General features: G+C 53.3%; 4 protein-coding genes across 4 annotated transcripts in view; 2 read left to right on the top strand and 2 right to left on the bottom strand.

The window, feature by feature from the left end:
- Positions 1-29: 29 nt before the first annotated feature.
- CSUI_009521 (uncharacterized protein) lies at positions 30-419 on the bottom strand (the record flags this gene model as incomplete). The annotated part of the gene is made up of 1 exon (XM_068069636.1): positions 30-419. A coding segment is annotated over one exon (318 nt), but the record flags the coding sequence as incomplete, so codon positions are not given.
- Positions 420-538: 119 nt separating this feature from the next.
- Positions 539-9674, top strand: CSUI_009519 (transmembrane surface antigen tsa1). Its single transcript, XM_068069634.1, has 4 exons — positions 539-1132; positions 1911-4658; positions 4902-6548; positions 7333-9674. Exon 4 carries the CDS (start codon positions 7339-7341, stop codon positions 8089-8091), a length of 753 nt encoding a protein of 250 aa, XP_067918389.1. The 5' UTR covers positions 539-1132; positions 1911-4658; positions 4902-6548; positions 7333-7338; the 3' UTR covers positions 8092-9674.
- Positions 3874-6371, bottom strand: CSUI_009520 (uncharacterized protein). The gene has a single exon (XM_068069635.1). It carries the CDS (start codon positions 4651-4653, stop codon positions 4204-4206), a length of 450 nt encoding a protein of 149 aa, XP_067918390.1. The 5' UTR covers positions 4654-6371; the 3' UTR covers positions 3874-4203.
- A 1607-nt stretch (positions 9675-11281) lies between the features above and the next one.
- Positions 11282-14232, top strand: part of CSUI_009518 (uncharacterized protein) — a gene marked incomplete at its 3' end in the record, with an annotated part of 11190 nt that continues 8239 nt past the window's right edge. Inside the window, exon 1 of the mRNA XM_068069633.1 lies at positions 11282-13694. The remainder of the gene's footprint in view (positions 13695-14232) is intronic.

Here is a 14232-nt window from a genome sequence, read left to right as displayed (position 1 = left end):
TGAGCCGACTACGGCGCGTCTCGTTCCGTACAGTAAGCGTGTCGTGCCTTTCATGAACAGGCTGGATCGAGTTAAGTTCTTGCGGCAACCTTTGCAAACCCTACCACGCCGGACCGTACTGCACGGCCACACATGTGGATACAACTGCTTGCTTCGGGGAAACACCGCGACCACTGTCATAGGGGTACACTGGGACAGCCACTGATGGGCACCGGACGCAGACTTGTTCAACTAACACTACACAGACAAAGCTTGCGCGGTAGAGCCACAACGTACTCACACGCACAGCTGCCCGACCGGGTGCCGGCCGGCTTCCTACAGCAAGCCTCCATCGGCTTTCCTTTCTCGCTAGGTTTTCGAGCCACAAAGGTTTTACAACCGGCAGCTCGAAGCTCGCAACGACGCAAGAGACGCTGAACCCTGTATGGTCAAGGCAGTTGAGGTGTCTGTTAGCTCGCATTTTTGCGCGGCCGAAGTACGAGAGGTCGCGCATGCGAAACGGCGTCAAGAAATCACTGATTTGTTTGGCTTCAGATAAGCCGAGAAGCCTCGATCTATTTGTCATCGCAGAAAAAAGCTGGGAAGATTTGCTGTTTTTTCCAACGAGACAACTGTCATTGAGAAAGGGCTTCTTTTTGAACTAATAATCTCTTTCCCTTTGTGTTCGTCTCTCCCGCGTCTGTCTCCCCTTCCGACAGCAGGTTAGCTTCTTCGGACTTTACTGCCGTCGGTTTGGTTTAGAGTTCCGCGGTACCCTGTTCTCTTTTCTCAACAGCTCACTCAGACAATGGATTCGTCGAGCAGTGCCAGCTGTCCTGTGAAGGACGAGGGGACACTCCCTACAGTGAAAGCCCAGCAGTCTTCGGCAGTCTCGAATGCGGCAAATGCCGGGCCGAACGAATCCTTTTTGAATCGCCTTTCGTCGAATATCTCGGCTTATGCTGTGGCCTGCCGCGGAGCTACTAGCTTGACTGATTGGATGGATATCAATAACCGGTACCTTGGCTCGAGTTTTCTCTACACCGACGAGATTGGCACGGGGCTTATCTTCGGTTACTGCGCGGGCTACGCTCTGAACCGTGCGCTCAAGTTAGGAGCTCTCCTTTGTGGAATCGGGTTCATATCCCTCCAGGTGCTGTCCGGTGTAGTGGTGTTTTAGCAGCCTCGTGTCTGGGCAAGACATTGTTTCTTGTCCGTGATGCACGGGGGTTCTATACGGAGAATGAGTTCGCAAGGTTGTTGCATGAGGGTCCTGGACCGAGTTAACTTCCCGAGAACTGAGAACTGTTGTCGTCCGTGAGTAGGGCTGATGGGTGCGACGAAGTATAGAGAAGACAGTGCCAATTGACGGCGTACTTAGAGAGTTGCGCGACCCAAGTGTACTGCTATGCCTCACCCGCCATCTCCTTTTTCCTTGACAAGAGCCGTCTTGCTCGCATGTTTGTACTGTAGCTGTTCCTTCAACGCACCCGCCGCGGGGTAGCGTTTCCTTTGCTCTTCCGCATCAGGACTCGAGGCTACGAGCTGCTGCATAGCGACCTTCTCGATGTTGGGGCTAGCAGCGTCCAGGAGCTGGATTACGCGTAGTAAAGGACATATCAATATTGTTCTGCTGGAGATAGCGCAGTTGTCTGTGATGTGTCTTTTCCGTGCAGTAGATCATGGTTTCATCGACGTGTATGCAACGTGGTGGGTTTATTGTCGTGGGGGCTGCGGTATCTGAACATCGGTTTCTGTGACTGGTATGTGCGCCCCCTCCTGGGTGCTAGTTGTGTTTGATTTGGTTTCCTTGCACGGGAGCTCTGCTCTCCGGGCTACATCATCTCAACGTGTGAAACTGCACTCCGGAGAAAACAATCCAGTTCTCAGATTCCTCTGCGTCGATTTTTTTCGTCGTGTCTTGTCCGCAGACTCTGAACCACTACGGATACATCAAGGTGAACTGGAAGCAGGTTGAGCAAGATATCAAGAAGCCGTTGGATATGAATGGAGATGGGAAGTTCGACCATGAGGACATCGCTGTCATAAAGAATTCTTTCATGCGCATGTTGGCCCAGGGCCTGCCCTCGACAGCAGGCCTTTCCGTTGGTCTCTTGTATGGCCTGCGTTCTTCACGATAGCTTTCCAAAGGCGTGTGTCGTTTCTCCTCAGCAGCAGGGGTGTCTTTCACCGTTCATTTACGTGCGCGCGTTTCTTCCAGTGTATGCGTTAGCGTATGCAGTTTCCCGTGTAGAATCTGTGTATTCACCGACAGCCGTACAGCACATTCCTTACTTGAGTCACTTGGATATGTTTTGGCATGCCAGAAGTAGCCTGTCACATGCGCAGGCTCCAGCTTCTGCCAGTATGTAGAGGAGTTGTTCACACCACGAAAGCGAGGAGATATCTTTGACGGGCTTCGATCAAAGAGGGGGGGGGAAGGGGCTCGCCTTCACCAGGGGTCAGGCCTACACTCCTAGTAAAGGAGCCTAGGCATGTACTACAAATCCATTAAGCGGGCCGACGGCTGGGACACCTTTCGGCCGTGGAATCCCGACTGATACCATACTGTGGAGGTATTTCTATCCGGCAGCCTCGTGCCCATGGCTGCGTCTCGGAGGCTTTGTTCACAGCCGTCCCCGCTTCTTGTGTCAGTGCACTCGAATGTTGGCGGATATATGTAGATTTTTCGGTACGGTCTCCTGGCAGGTATACTTTCCTGTTTTTTTCCCGTGAGCTTCCATGCACTCCAAAGTCAAGTCTGCTGTGATGTGGTGAGTAGTGTCGCCCTCAAACAGCAGAAGGTCGTCGTCGACGTTAATTGGGAACTCAAGGAAGTAACAGAAATTTTTCCAATATATCCATAGGGGGAGGATTCTCAAATGGCATGCAGTAGTCGACAAGTTTCGTAGTGCTTTCGAACCCGATACACGGGTGCCGCCATCATACCGTGCATATAAGCGTACATGTGTGACCACGGCAAAAACGACACTGTCGGTTTTTTGTGTTTTGGAGATTGGCGGCTTTTTCGGAGACTGTTTACATGTCGGATCCATCAAAGGTGAGCAGACCCCCTCTGTCCGGGTGTGTTGAGTGCTACCACACTCAGTTACCGGCAACCATGTAACACATCGTATGGCCCCTTGTGGATGAGAAACCTCACTAGAGTGGCTCCGAATAAAAGCTTGCGAGTTACCATCCGAAGCCTTTTTGTCTTTGGACTGATGCTCGTACTGATATTTGAGAATGTTTGCATCCTCAGTGCGTGAGAGAGTTCCAGTGTGTCAAAGTGTGGTCTTTTGTTTCTCTACGGGTTCATGTCGGCTTCGACTCTTCTTTTTCAAAGCAGCCGAAGATTCACCGTGTCCTGGGTGATGCCTCCGATGCGCGTGCGACTTCGGAAAACTGTATAGGAGTTTTCTCTTCCATTTCAGGCAAAGCAATCAAAAGAGTAGCAGCGGAGTCCGCACAGAAATATCTGGCTGCCTTGAAAGAGCGAGTACACATCGTCGGAAGCGCTCTTTAGAGCTTAGTCCAGTGAGACTCAGAAGAAATCATTAGGCTACCTCTCCCGGCAGATGTAGCCATCTGACAACGCGCGTGCGCTCGCTGCATGTTCGTCCGTCTTGTAAGAGTGCCGTGCTGCGTCTGGGCAGTACGCTAGCATGCTGTGCACCGGCTCCGCGTTGATACGTCAGGAGCAAGAGTTTCTACAAACTGGCGTCACCAATATGTGGCAGCACTGACAAGCTGGGGTATCTGTACCTTGCCTTTTTCAGTCCTGGTTGCTCCAGGTCCAGCTGTACACCTGTTCGAAAGGCCACTCTCTCGGCCGAACCGATGCAGTAGCCTTCCCTGGAGATCTGAACAGGGTGCGTCGACCATCTGAGGAAAAGAACGACTAGGCGACTTTCGGTCAGCAAAAGGCGAAGGCAGTTCTTCGACCCGTCCACTCTGTCCCACCTTCTCATCTGACTCATTTCGACCAGTACAGGAAGCTGACTGAAGAAGACCGCGTACACCATTTTTTCCCTAGAGGGATTCGGGACGCAGAAGTCAGTAATATCCAGAGGTGCTCCAGAGAATCGGGCAGACACCTATAGTATGGTTCTTTGCGTTTTCGGAGGGATAGTCGCACCTCGGACTAGCACAGTGCACCGAGGGTGACCGGAGGTAAAGATGGAGGGGAGAGCGGCTGCCACTGTATTTCACAGGATTCCCATGTTAAACGCTGACGCTCTGCACGGCTGCCGTAAACGTTTCCAGTGTGTCGACAAAAAAGGAGAGGGACGCGCTAGCATATAAGACAGAAAAGAACCGTGGTAGCATCCGCCTTGGACCGTGCCACCGAGGACCGCTCGGAAAAACACTGGCGTGACTGGCGACATGCTGGAGAGGACGGATTCTCGGCTCGCCAAGTCTCCGCGGAGAGAAGGAACGGTGGGGACGCTTCACTAAACACTGGCCCTTCGTGGAGTTTGAACGACTCGATCGTACCAGAGGACAGCGTGTTTGCAGGACGAATATCCGGTTCTTCTCACCTTTCATTCTGGTCCTTCTAGATTCCTCTCGTCGGTCATCTTGGTCTTTGCTGGGCCTAGACTCACTCATGACTTCTATATTCTTTAGTCTCGCAACTGTGCACCGGCCGACCCTTCTCTTGCTTGCTTTCATCGAAGGTGAGTTCGAAAGAAGTTTTCTCACGTGTGGCTTCTGATTTCGCTTGCACCGGTCTCCGAGCTTTACTCTGTCTTCGTCCTCTGCTGTAACCTGGTTCCAACTCCAGTCTGATCGTGCTCTCAGAAGTTCTTCTGCCGGATTCGGCACTGGGAAAAGCTCTTTCGGCCCACGCGAGTAAACACTTCCTCCTCTAGTTTTTCGTTTGGTCCATGCTTGTTCTCTCTCTGCCCGTTTTCTGTCAGACTGGATCGTCTATCGAGTCAGGGTTTTGTCGCCATTCCATGATTTTCTTCTCGGTTTCTTGGTGTGTCCTTCAAGGTGGTCTTCGATATTCAGCTTCGGCTTTCCACCTCCTCCCTTGTCGGTTGGGTTCTTCTCCTGTTCTCTCGTCTTGTATGAGAATGGGTCTTCTTGCTAAAATAGTACGGTATGCTTTCAAGCTTTCGATGCGGAGTCAGGGACGGATACCTGTGGCAACCGTTTCCGCGACCCCGGCAGTCGGCTCAGCCGGCTTTGCTTGGAAGCCGACAGGCCCTAGGCGAACTGGCTGGTGAGAAACCTTGTGCAGGCCAAGCGTATACGTAGTCGTCGTGTACAAGTGACGAAGAGACAGGCGCGTCCTGTTCCCCCCTTTCCGAAGCCTCTCTGTATTCTCCCTTCACATGTGAGAATGTAGACGGTACCTACGCCATCGCTTCCCTGACTGTGTCACCAGCGGGACTCCCTCGTCCTAACAGCGGGCTACACCTTCGCGTGGGTCCCTTTGAAGCGTCTCCGGCTGTGGCCTGTAGTCGGCGGTTCTGTAGTCGACGTCCTGGCAACTGAATTCGTAGCTTCGACTCCCATGATCCAGTTTACTGACGGAGGGGGTCACCCGGTGGTCATGTGTTCCTAGTACAAGCGTGCCTCGCTTGCAGTCTCTGAAGGAGCCTGCTGCACGCGGCGCTGCCCTATTCGAGGGACAGCGCCGGAAATCGCCAGGGAGCAGCAGTCTCGCTCCCCTCTCTGTTGGCGGGGCCGCGGGGAGCAGCGCATGAGGGAAGCCAACCGTGCTGTCTGGGACATCGTGGTTTGGGAGGGCAGTCAGCGAAACAACCTAGCTCGCTCTAGTACTGACCTTTCTCATTATACTCCGTCCAGATGCCCACTCCGGGTGCCATGATGTACCGGTTCTGCCCGAAGCAGCATAGCCTACCGCACACTCGAAGCAGACTACGGTCTGCATCGCTGTGCTGACCGCACTCCGGGGGAGCCGGGGCGCTGGAAGTAGTGTTATTCGACTGGAACCGTAGTCAAGGACCACACACCCGTGTGCAGGCCCGGCTGGCTTCCAAACAAGCCGGCCTTTACACCAGCAGAGGGTCGGCCGGTCGATTCATAAAGTAAAGCCCTGAGGCTAAAGTCCTAAAGTCAGGCTTGTGGAAATTGATGCTACACAGAAGCAGCTGCCGGCAGAATCAAGCGTCCGACGAAAGCGAACAGACCTGACGAAGCCAACATGCTTTTCAGGGGTCGCCACGTGAGGACGTTGGCGGACGCCGACGGGGCCGTCAGGGACTTACGGACGGCCGAATACCGGAGGGATGCCGAGTCGTTTTACTCATTTCACTTATCAATATCCGCGCGGGGAAAGTGGGACGCACGGTCACCTGAAAACTGTCCCACTTGGGTAACGAGGTGAGGGAACTCACCGTGGAGGCGCAAGAAAAAAGTAGACGGCGAAAGGCAGACGCCAGGGCAGTGTTGCGTCGGTGAGACGACATCGTGGCTAACAGTGCAGAGCATGCGACGAACGCATGCCCGCAGCCGCGCAGGTTGCTCGGATAAAGCATCAACGAAAGATGCACACTGGCAACGCAGTCTTTCTGTCGGTCGAGGATTAACTTCTAGTGAGTCTCAACGCGGGGTACCTGGTGCGGTTCCTCGTTGTACACTTGCGTGAAGCCGCTTTCTAGGGAGCTAGGTTCCTCTCCGCAGAAGCGGTCGAGACACCCGTGGCAACTCCTCACGTCTGAATCTGTGTTGTACCACGTTGAAAATGTGTGTAGGCTTGAAGCACGTCAGCAGGCAGGGTGTTACGTTATTGTCCTCCTTGTGTGGGTGGGTTGCCTTCATGTGGAGCAGCCCAAGAGATTGTGCTGCAATGGGTCCCTTCCCATAGCAAACAGAGACGGCCCACGGCCTTAGGTAAACTTGCAATGAGAAACTTCCCAGTCTTCGACTCGCTTTCCAGTCCCGTGGTGTCCTCTTTTGGGGTCTCCGTTTTTTGGAGCTGAGGGCTCGTTCGAGGCGCTTGATAGAGCTCTTCGACCTGTCCCGGCCCCGAGCAACCAGGTGCCATCCGGAAGTGTCGCTATCTGGTGGCGTGGGAACGTTCGATGACGTCGCTTTGTCTTTCAAGGTCTCTTGCTTCTTTGCCCGGGCATGTTAGCATTTTAGTACAGTGGCCTGTCTCAGTTGGCGGCAGGAGAAGCCAGCAAACAGTTTAGCAGCAACAGGCCCTTGTGGCACAGAAACGGAGCGTAGAAACCCACGCAGATTCGTTTTCCAGGGCCGCGCTCACAAGTGATCTGGAACTCCCGCACTTTCTTGCGCCCACGGGAAATGCTGCGAATTTCCGTCCTTCAGGAGCTTCTCTTTTCGTGTCTCCATGCTGAGTGCTGCTGTCATCAGCAGGGGATGTGGTCACGGCAGCCTCCGAGTAATTCCTCGCAAGGGACGACGTCACTTCTGGCGGAGCCGGAGGCTGTGAGTTCCTGTGCAGGCATTTGGACTCAGAGCTCTGCGGGCAGCGGAGTAGAAAGGAGGCTCTCGGAAGACGGGGAGAACATAACGGAGACGCGGGGGACGTGTTCGGGAGAACACGTGGAGGCAGAACAGCTGTCGAAGGGGGAGGTGATCTTCTGTACGTGTAAGGGCGGCGCGTGCAAGGGGCAATCGGGGGAAAGAGACAGAAGAGCTTTGAGTGCACTCTGTAGGAGAAGAGAAGGCTGCGCTTGTAAACAGCTCAGAAATATCTTTGTGGCTTCATTGTACGACGGAGGCATTATAGCGGCTGCCATCCCGCCTTCTCATCGGCTCCCCTTTGTCCTGAAGCCCTTACGCATCCCGAGATCACATCGTACCTCGGGAATACGAGAGCCCGTTTTTTCTGAACTTTGTCGAGGTGAAGGGAAAGGACACGGAAGTTCTCAACATACGAAGGACGAGAGAAGTACAATTGGAGACACACACTCCAAGAGTAAATATTCACACGGCAGAGAAGACAAGGGAGACAAACTCCCACGCGAAACGCAGCGTAGAGGGCGATCATCAGTCGAGCGGAACAAGGCCGGGAGGCTCTTTAGAGGAAGAGGAAGAAGACGAAGGGTTGGTGGAGTCACAGCACGACGGAGAGCAAACTGTCGCCGCGGTGTTTGCGTCTCTGTATGACGAATTTGCGTATGCTTTGGCAGATCTGTCTCCTTCGTTTCTTCTTTGTCCTCCTAGCCTGTGTCCGGTGCACTCACGAAGCAAGGACATTGAAGAACGAGCCAAGAGACAGGGACGAAGAGGTCAGGAAGAGGAAGCTGTCACGCTAAGAAACGGGAAAAGTCGTGATGAGCCTATGTTTGGTCACCAACGGTCAACAGTGAGTGGTGCTAAAAATGAAAGGAGAGAGGAAGGTTTTCAAGCTGAATCGTCTCGTGGACGACAAAGTGGGGTCGCTGGTGAAAGCAGAAACAGAGAAGAGAAGAAACAGGAAAGACTGCAAAGAGAAAGAAGAATGCGATGGAGCTCCGGGGTATGTTTATGTGACAGTCTGCGAGAACAAGGAGGGGAAGAAGAGTGGCCAGTCATGTTGGTGGCATCTGAGAAGGATAAGGCAGCTATAGGACCTTTCTTTGTCCTGTCTACTGATGGAGATCTTGTAGCCCAGGATGACGATCTTCATGTATCTTGTCTAAGCTGCTGCAGAGGAAGATCAGCACAGGAAAATTCAGGTAGTTTACGGCCGAGCAGTTGCCGCTCTCCGGATCGTGATAAGAGGCAAGGAGAAAAAGGAAAAAAAGGAAATTTCGCTGAGAGCGCTTGCTTGAAAAGATCTGTGGCAGGAGAGGCGGAAAGAAGAGCAGGAGAGGATCAAAGTGAGGCAAGCTCAAAGGTGGTGGGAGGAGACTTCCTTGCAGGGAAGGGAGGGGGGGGCACAGCGAGTTTATCTGTTGACATAGCGCTGGTTCTTGTTGTATGGGGGACTTCAGAAGCGAGCGAGGCCATTCTTTTTAGAGAGTACGAAAGGGTCCGTAAACTTCTCAGTAAGCGTATGGTCTCTCTGGTTTAACTTTTTCTCTGTACATACATCTCGATACCCAACTGCCTCATTGCTTAGTTACCAGATGAAAGGTAAACACCTCTTGAATTTTTTCTTTTGTATTTTTCCTATTTTAAGACGGGTGCCGTGGGTGGGTGTCCCGATGTGGCGATTGATGGTCGCAATAATACAGAGGAAGTGAGGGTATGGCGCATATGAGAAGGCGTATGGGCGCATCCTTATCTTCCACCTGTCATGCAGTAGGGCAGAGCAAGGCAAGACGCGTACCCGCATGTCGTACGTCCTCGAGGCGGAGGCAGGTCGGTATCATGTTGACTGTGACTTCAGCCGAGACTCGGTGCCAGAGTAGAACGCATCGAGGGGCTTCTCCTGGCTTTTCTGGCTGATCCTTACGTGTCCGTATAGCCTTATCAAGCAGTGTGGTTGTATGCAGTTGAATGGCGTTTTGTTGTAGAGGATCATCTTCCATAGGGTGGCGACTGTGTCTGTGATTCTTTCATTCTACTACGACGAGCCTGATCTTAGGGAAACGCGCTGTTCTCTTCGTTGTGTGCGTGCTCCCGTTTTGTTCGTGTGGTTCATATCGTGCCTGTATCCATACATTTCATTGTGCGTTTATGTCTGTAGTCCCGTGTGTTTTAGGCCTCAAGGGTGTCTGAACACCCGATAAGCGGGGTGGCTTGAGGCCGATGGTGTCGCGCCTCGTCGATCTACTCGAACAAGCGTTCTCATTAGTCTTTTAGTTCACTGCAGCCAAGCCCCTCTCAAGACCTCCGCGCATTCGCAGTTTCCAACACTACGTGTATCTCATCGGCTGTGCCGAGCAACAGTGATGCCTTTCACTTTGGACTTCTTCACAGAGCGCCTATTAAGGTATCAGCTTATCTGCCTGATACGCGTATGTATATATATGAATGGAGGAAAGCATTCCGTGCTAACGACACATGGCAGAATACTTTTCAAGGCATCATGCAGTTAAGAGTGCTTTCTGGTTAGCTGCGGTTGTAGGCGTCAGCAAGATATTTATGAAGACTGAACAGGAAGATATAAAGAACGCGCCGAACCAAACGGGAACAGGAGCACTTAGCGGGGACTTTTTAGACCGCGTATCGATGGCTGATTGTGCAAGGCAAGCGATGCGCGTCATGCTTCCAGCGGCATGATTGGCTGTATCTGTCTAGCCGTGAAGTTTGAATAAGGGATACTGTCTCGACCGGAGCTTCCGAGGCCTGCATAGGCAAGCGCACAATCTTGTATGTACGTGACCGACACCGGGGAGAGGAGAAACCGAGTAATCATGCAAGTCAGACGGAGGGATCACCGTTTGTGAGTTTTTCTCTGCTTGCCGGGACGAGGCAAGGAAGAGCAAAGTACGCTTGTCTTGCTGCTTCGCCACAAAAAAGTACACCGTGGCGCCCGTCCCCGACCGACTACTCGAGCTGAACGCGCTCTGAAAGGCCCACTGTTGTTGAGACGAGAGTTGCCCTGATCCTCTGGTTGCTTCCGAGTTCACCGGTTTCCCAGGAGAGGGGGAACATAACTTTCCCGGTCACGCTGGCGGCGACACATTCGAAGGTTGGCGGAACTCGCTGACGTATCGGCTACTAGACCAGGGCACAGTTGCTGTCGTCCTATGTGAGAGAGTATAGGTCAACAGCGTACAAAGGAACATGGCTTTCTTGTTAAGTACCTTCCTCGGAATAGCCTGGTCGATTTCAAAAGAACAGGCCAAGCATACCGTACTGCACTTGAGCTGCTTCTCCGGATGGCCAGGTTGGAAGGGGACCGCAAAGTTTATGAGAGCTGCGCTCACTCCGACAGAGAAAACTGCAGCAGGTGTCTGTGAAAGGATTCAATGTTTCATCGGGAAAGAGAGAGGCAAGTACGACTCCCCAGCGTCGGCTGATACCGCTATCAAGCCGCTGATGGCGGATTCGCTCTCTTGCACTAGAACGCGAGCAGTATGCTTTGAACATGTCCGGGGAAGCGGTAACAGTAATGGCGCACGAGGAATTCATCAAACGCGTAAGAAGGCCTAATAGCAACCGTGGCAACAAGTAGCACCGGGAGAGGATACAGAAAGATGTCCGACAATCCACCAGGCGTGAATTGGCGAAACGGAAGCCGGAAACTACCGGAGACCAGCAGAGCTCGGCACTGCAGAGGGTAACAATTTAGAAGCAACGCAGTGAATCCCGCAGTCCGTAGAAGGCAACTTGAAAACGCGGCAACTTCTGCAGGCGCTCAATAGCGGCGGACAGTGTCAGTACAAGAAGGAATCGGGTAACCCGCCTGCTAGCAAAGGGGCATACCTTTGATAACCAGAGTAGGAGTAATGTTTCGCACAGCACAGAGCATAGCATCCGTCTTCGGTGTGACTACCAACGTCTGAGCACGGCTAGAAGAAGCTCTCTTCGATTATATTGCTTCGTTTTGCGGTAACCTGCAGATTGACAGAAATCAGCATGCAGGCAATCAGGCAATCACCGACTACGGGTAGCCGGAGAAGGGCACGTTCGGCTGTGACGGTGACCGCTTCGACCCATCTATCTCTCCAACGTGATTCGGCCGCACAGCAAGGACGGCGGGGCTCGCCGAAGTACGGACAAACAAAATGGAAGGAGACTCGGTTGCCGAGAGCGAGGGCGTGCTCTTTCCTTCTGGCCCTTCGGACACGTGACTAGGACGGACACACCGTTTGATAGCGTTTTCCTTCTTTGATTACCGTCTGACGGTGTAGATTGCCTGTCCGTGCACTTGACGTGCTTCCGTGGTACTAGTATAAATAAAGCCTCGGCGGCAGCACTCCGTGTGATGGCGACACAAGTGTCGCGCCGGGCCACTTGTCGGGGCTTGCTCTTTTCGAAAATGCAAGCTCGACGTGCAGGAGGCGAATCTTCGAACACGCGTCAACACTGTGAAGTGCGACTTCGCACCCCGGACATGCGAAGGTAGAATTCTGTTGCTGCGCTGGGTGGTTGGCAGTGACGGGCAACCAGCGAAATCTTGGACAAGGTTGTCCTTCGGGTCGTGGACGCGGGGGGAAGGAGAGAGAGGTGATCAAGTATCGGGGAGGGAACTCCGCCCTGGAACCGGGGCGCCCGCGTATCATTGGGGGGCTGGGTGACAGCTGATCGAGCGCAGATGCTCAGGTACGCCTGGAGCGTACGCGTCCAGAGTTTACTTACCCGTAGATTTCCTTGTTTCCGGAGTGCCCATGCGTTCGCGTGGACGTTGTGACTTTTGTCCATTCTGTGCCACTTCGCAAGCCGTAAGTTGCGGCGGCGGTATGATCCGATGTTCCCAGCCGGCCCACATCGCCGTGCTGCTGGTATCTTCGCGAGTAGGACGTCGGAAGTGAAATTCGTGATTCGGGGCTCAAAGGGCTCATCTTCCAGTGTTCCTAGTTAGACTGGGGCTTCCCAGCGGAGTAGTTCGCCTTCCGGTTTGCTCCTCAGTACAGCCGGCCAGGCGCGGCTTCTGCTGCTGTGGTCTGCACAGCGGAGCCGTTCACTGAAAACATGCTTCTGATTCACACATGTGACCGGAGTCAAATTTTGCGTCTATTGTGAGGCAGGTGCAAATTTTCGCTTGACTCCTGTGGTCGGAGGCCAGAGGGACGGCGGACGTCACCACATTGTGATTACAGCCAGCACCTGCACCGCCACGCTTGACTCATGCTCGGCTCCCATGGTTGGTTTCTTCCTTCACTACCGCCCTCTTGTGCCCCGAAAGCCTCGAGCGTACACGTACCCTCCATGCCTTGCCTCTCTCTGCGGTGTCGTTTCCCGCTTTCGTATTGGAATCTAGGCTTGTCTCTCGTAGAAGAGCTTTAGCAGTCTTGGATCTAACAGCAGGTTGCTGTTTCCTCTCAGTACGACGACAGCCTCACAGCCGCACCTGACACTCTGGTGCGGGCTAAAGCAGGAAGTGCGAGACCAGTGGACGCGGAACTGTGCTACCGTGTTTTGTCCTCGTCACACCTCTTCGTCCGTTCGAGTGTTCTTCGTTCTTTTTTGGCCCTTGTATTCGCGTGGCTGCGCCAGCAAGATGGAACAGGACAAGGCCTTGGGTCTAATGACTTTCAACGAGATGTTCACTGGCCCGCAGGAGGGTAAGAAAGAGCAGACGATCAAAAAGATTAAGCAGCTGAAAAGTGCCAAAGAGAACTCTGGGAAGAACGAGCTCCTGAGCGTGTTACGGAACCAGAGAGTACACATAGACCAGAATGCCATACACTTCGTCGCTTCCCCACGGGCCGGACCGCGCGCGGATGCCAGGAACTCTGTTTTCAAACTCTCGCAGCGTTACCAGCAACTTCCTGATCGTGAGAATGTCTCTAGAATCAGACAAATGTTCCAGAAAGTCAAGGAAGAAGAAGACTCTGGCGATGATGAGTGGGCCCCAAAGTATGGAAAGGTGCCCGATGTACTCAAAGGCCGCGATGCGGCGAAAATGCTTGATGAGCCGTCCCCAGAACACCTCATCGATGAGGTCCAGAACATTGGAGATGAAGCACAGAAGGCCCCCGAAGGAGTTTTGACTCAGAAGGAGATCGACGACGAGCAAGTAGTGGAGAACTTCGTCGACCGTGCGAACGCAAGGAGCAGTGCGGGCATGACTGAAAAGCAGGCGATCGAACCGGCGCCGGCTGAGGGTGACAACGACTCTGACGATGAAGATGACGACACCGCTGTGCACTTCGACGAGGCCGACCTCAATGGTGGGGGATTATGCTTTGTTAGCATCAGTCAGCTGCGTAAAGGGACGCAGGAGGTTCAGAGGCGAAGCATGTTTTGGCAGGGAAGACGACTGTGTGGCAGATACGGCCTGCGCGCTTGCTGCCCACCAACGACGGCACTATTTTGCCATTAAGCGGCGTTCGGGGACCTTCTCATCCTGCTGTATAGTCAACCCATAGTATGATGCCTGGAGTGACGTCGTCTAGCTAGCTGACTTCTTTTTTGTCACAGGCTGCGGTGGCCCCTGCTACGACTGACACACGTACTGACAGCTGTGGTTGAACTGCTTCTCTTGTCTCCTGTTTACCAGTATACAGTTCTGGTTGGAGGTGAAGTATTACCTTTTCCTTTAAGTCCATGGCTTGCAACGCGTGTGACCAGTTGCGAGTGGTGACTTTCAACCTTTCTCAATAGCGGGCTTCCTCGTTGATGGGATAGTAGGCCCAGGTACCCTTTTATCGATCCGTCTACGGGCGTGCTGCCTTCTCAGGAACCAGCACGTCGGAGAGCCGGAATTAG

This window comes from Cystoisospora suis (genome assembly GCF_002600585.1).
Source record: "Cystoisospora suis strain Wien I chromosome Unknown contig_5711, whole genome shotgun sequence".
Taxonomy (NCBI): Eukaryota; Apicomplexa; class Conoidasida; order Eucoccidiorida; family Sarcocystidae; genus Cystoisospora; species Cystoisospora suis.
Note: the sequence above shows the minus strand (reverse complement) of the source record. Positions and strands in the feature narration are given on the sequence as shown.

Coding starts and splice junctions, on each gene's coding strand:
- CSUI_009520 (XM_068069635.1), bottom strand. CDS start 4,653: ATGAAAGCAAGCAAGAGAAGGGTCGGCCGGTGCACAGTTGCGAGACTA.
- CSUI_009519 (XM_068069634.1), top strand. CDS start 7,339: ATGTGGTCACGGCAGCCTCCGAGTAATTCCTCGCAAGGGACGACGTCA.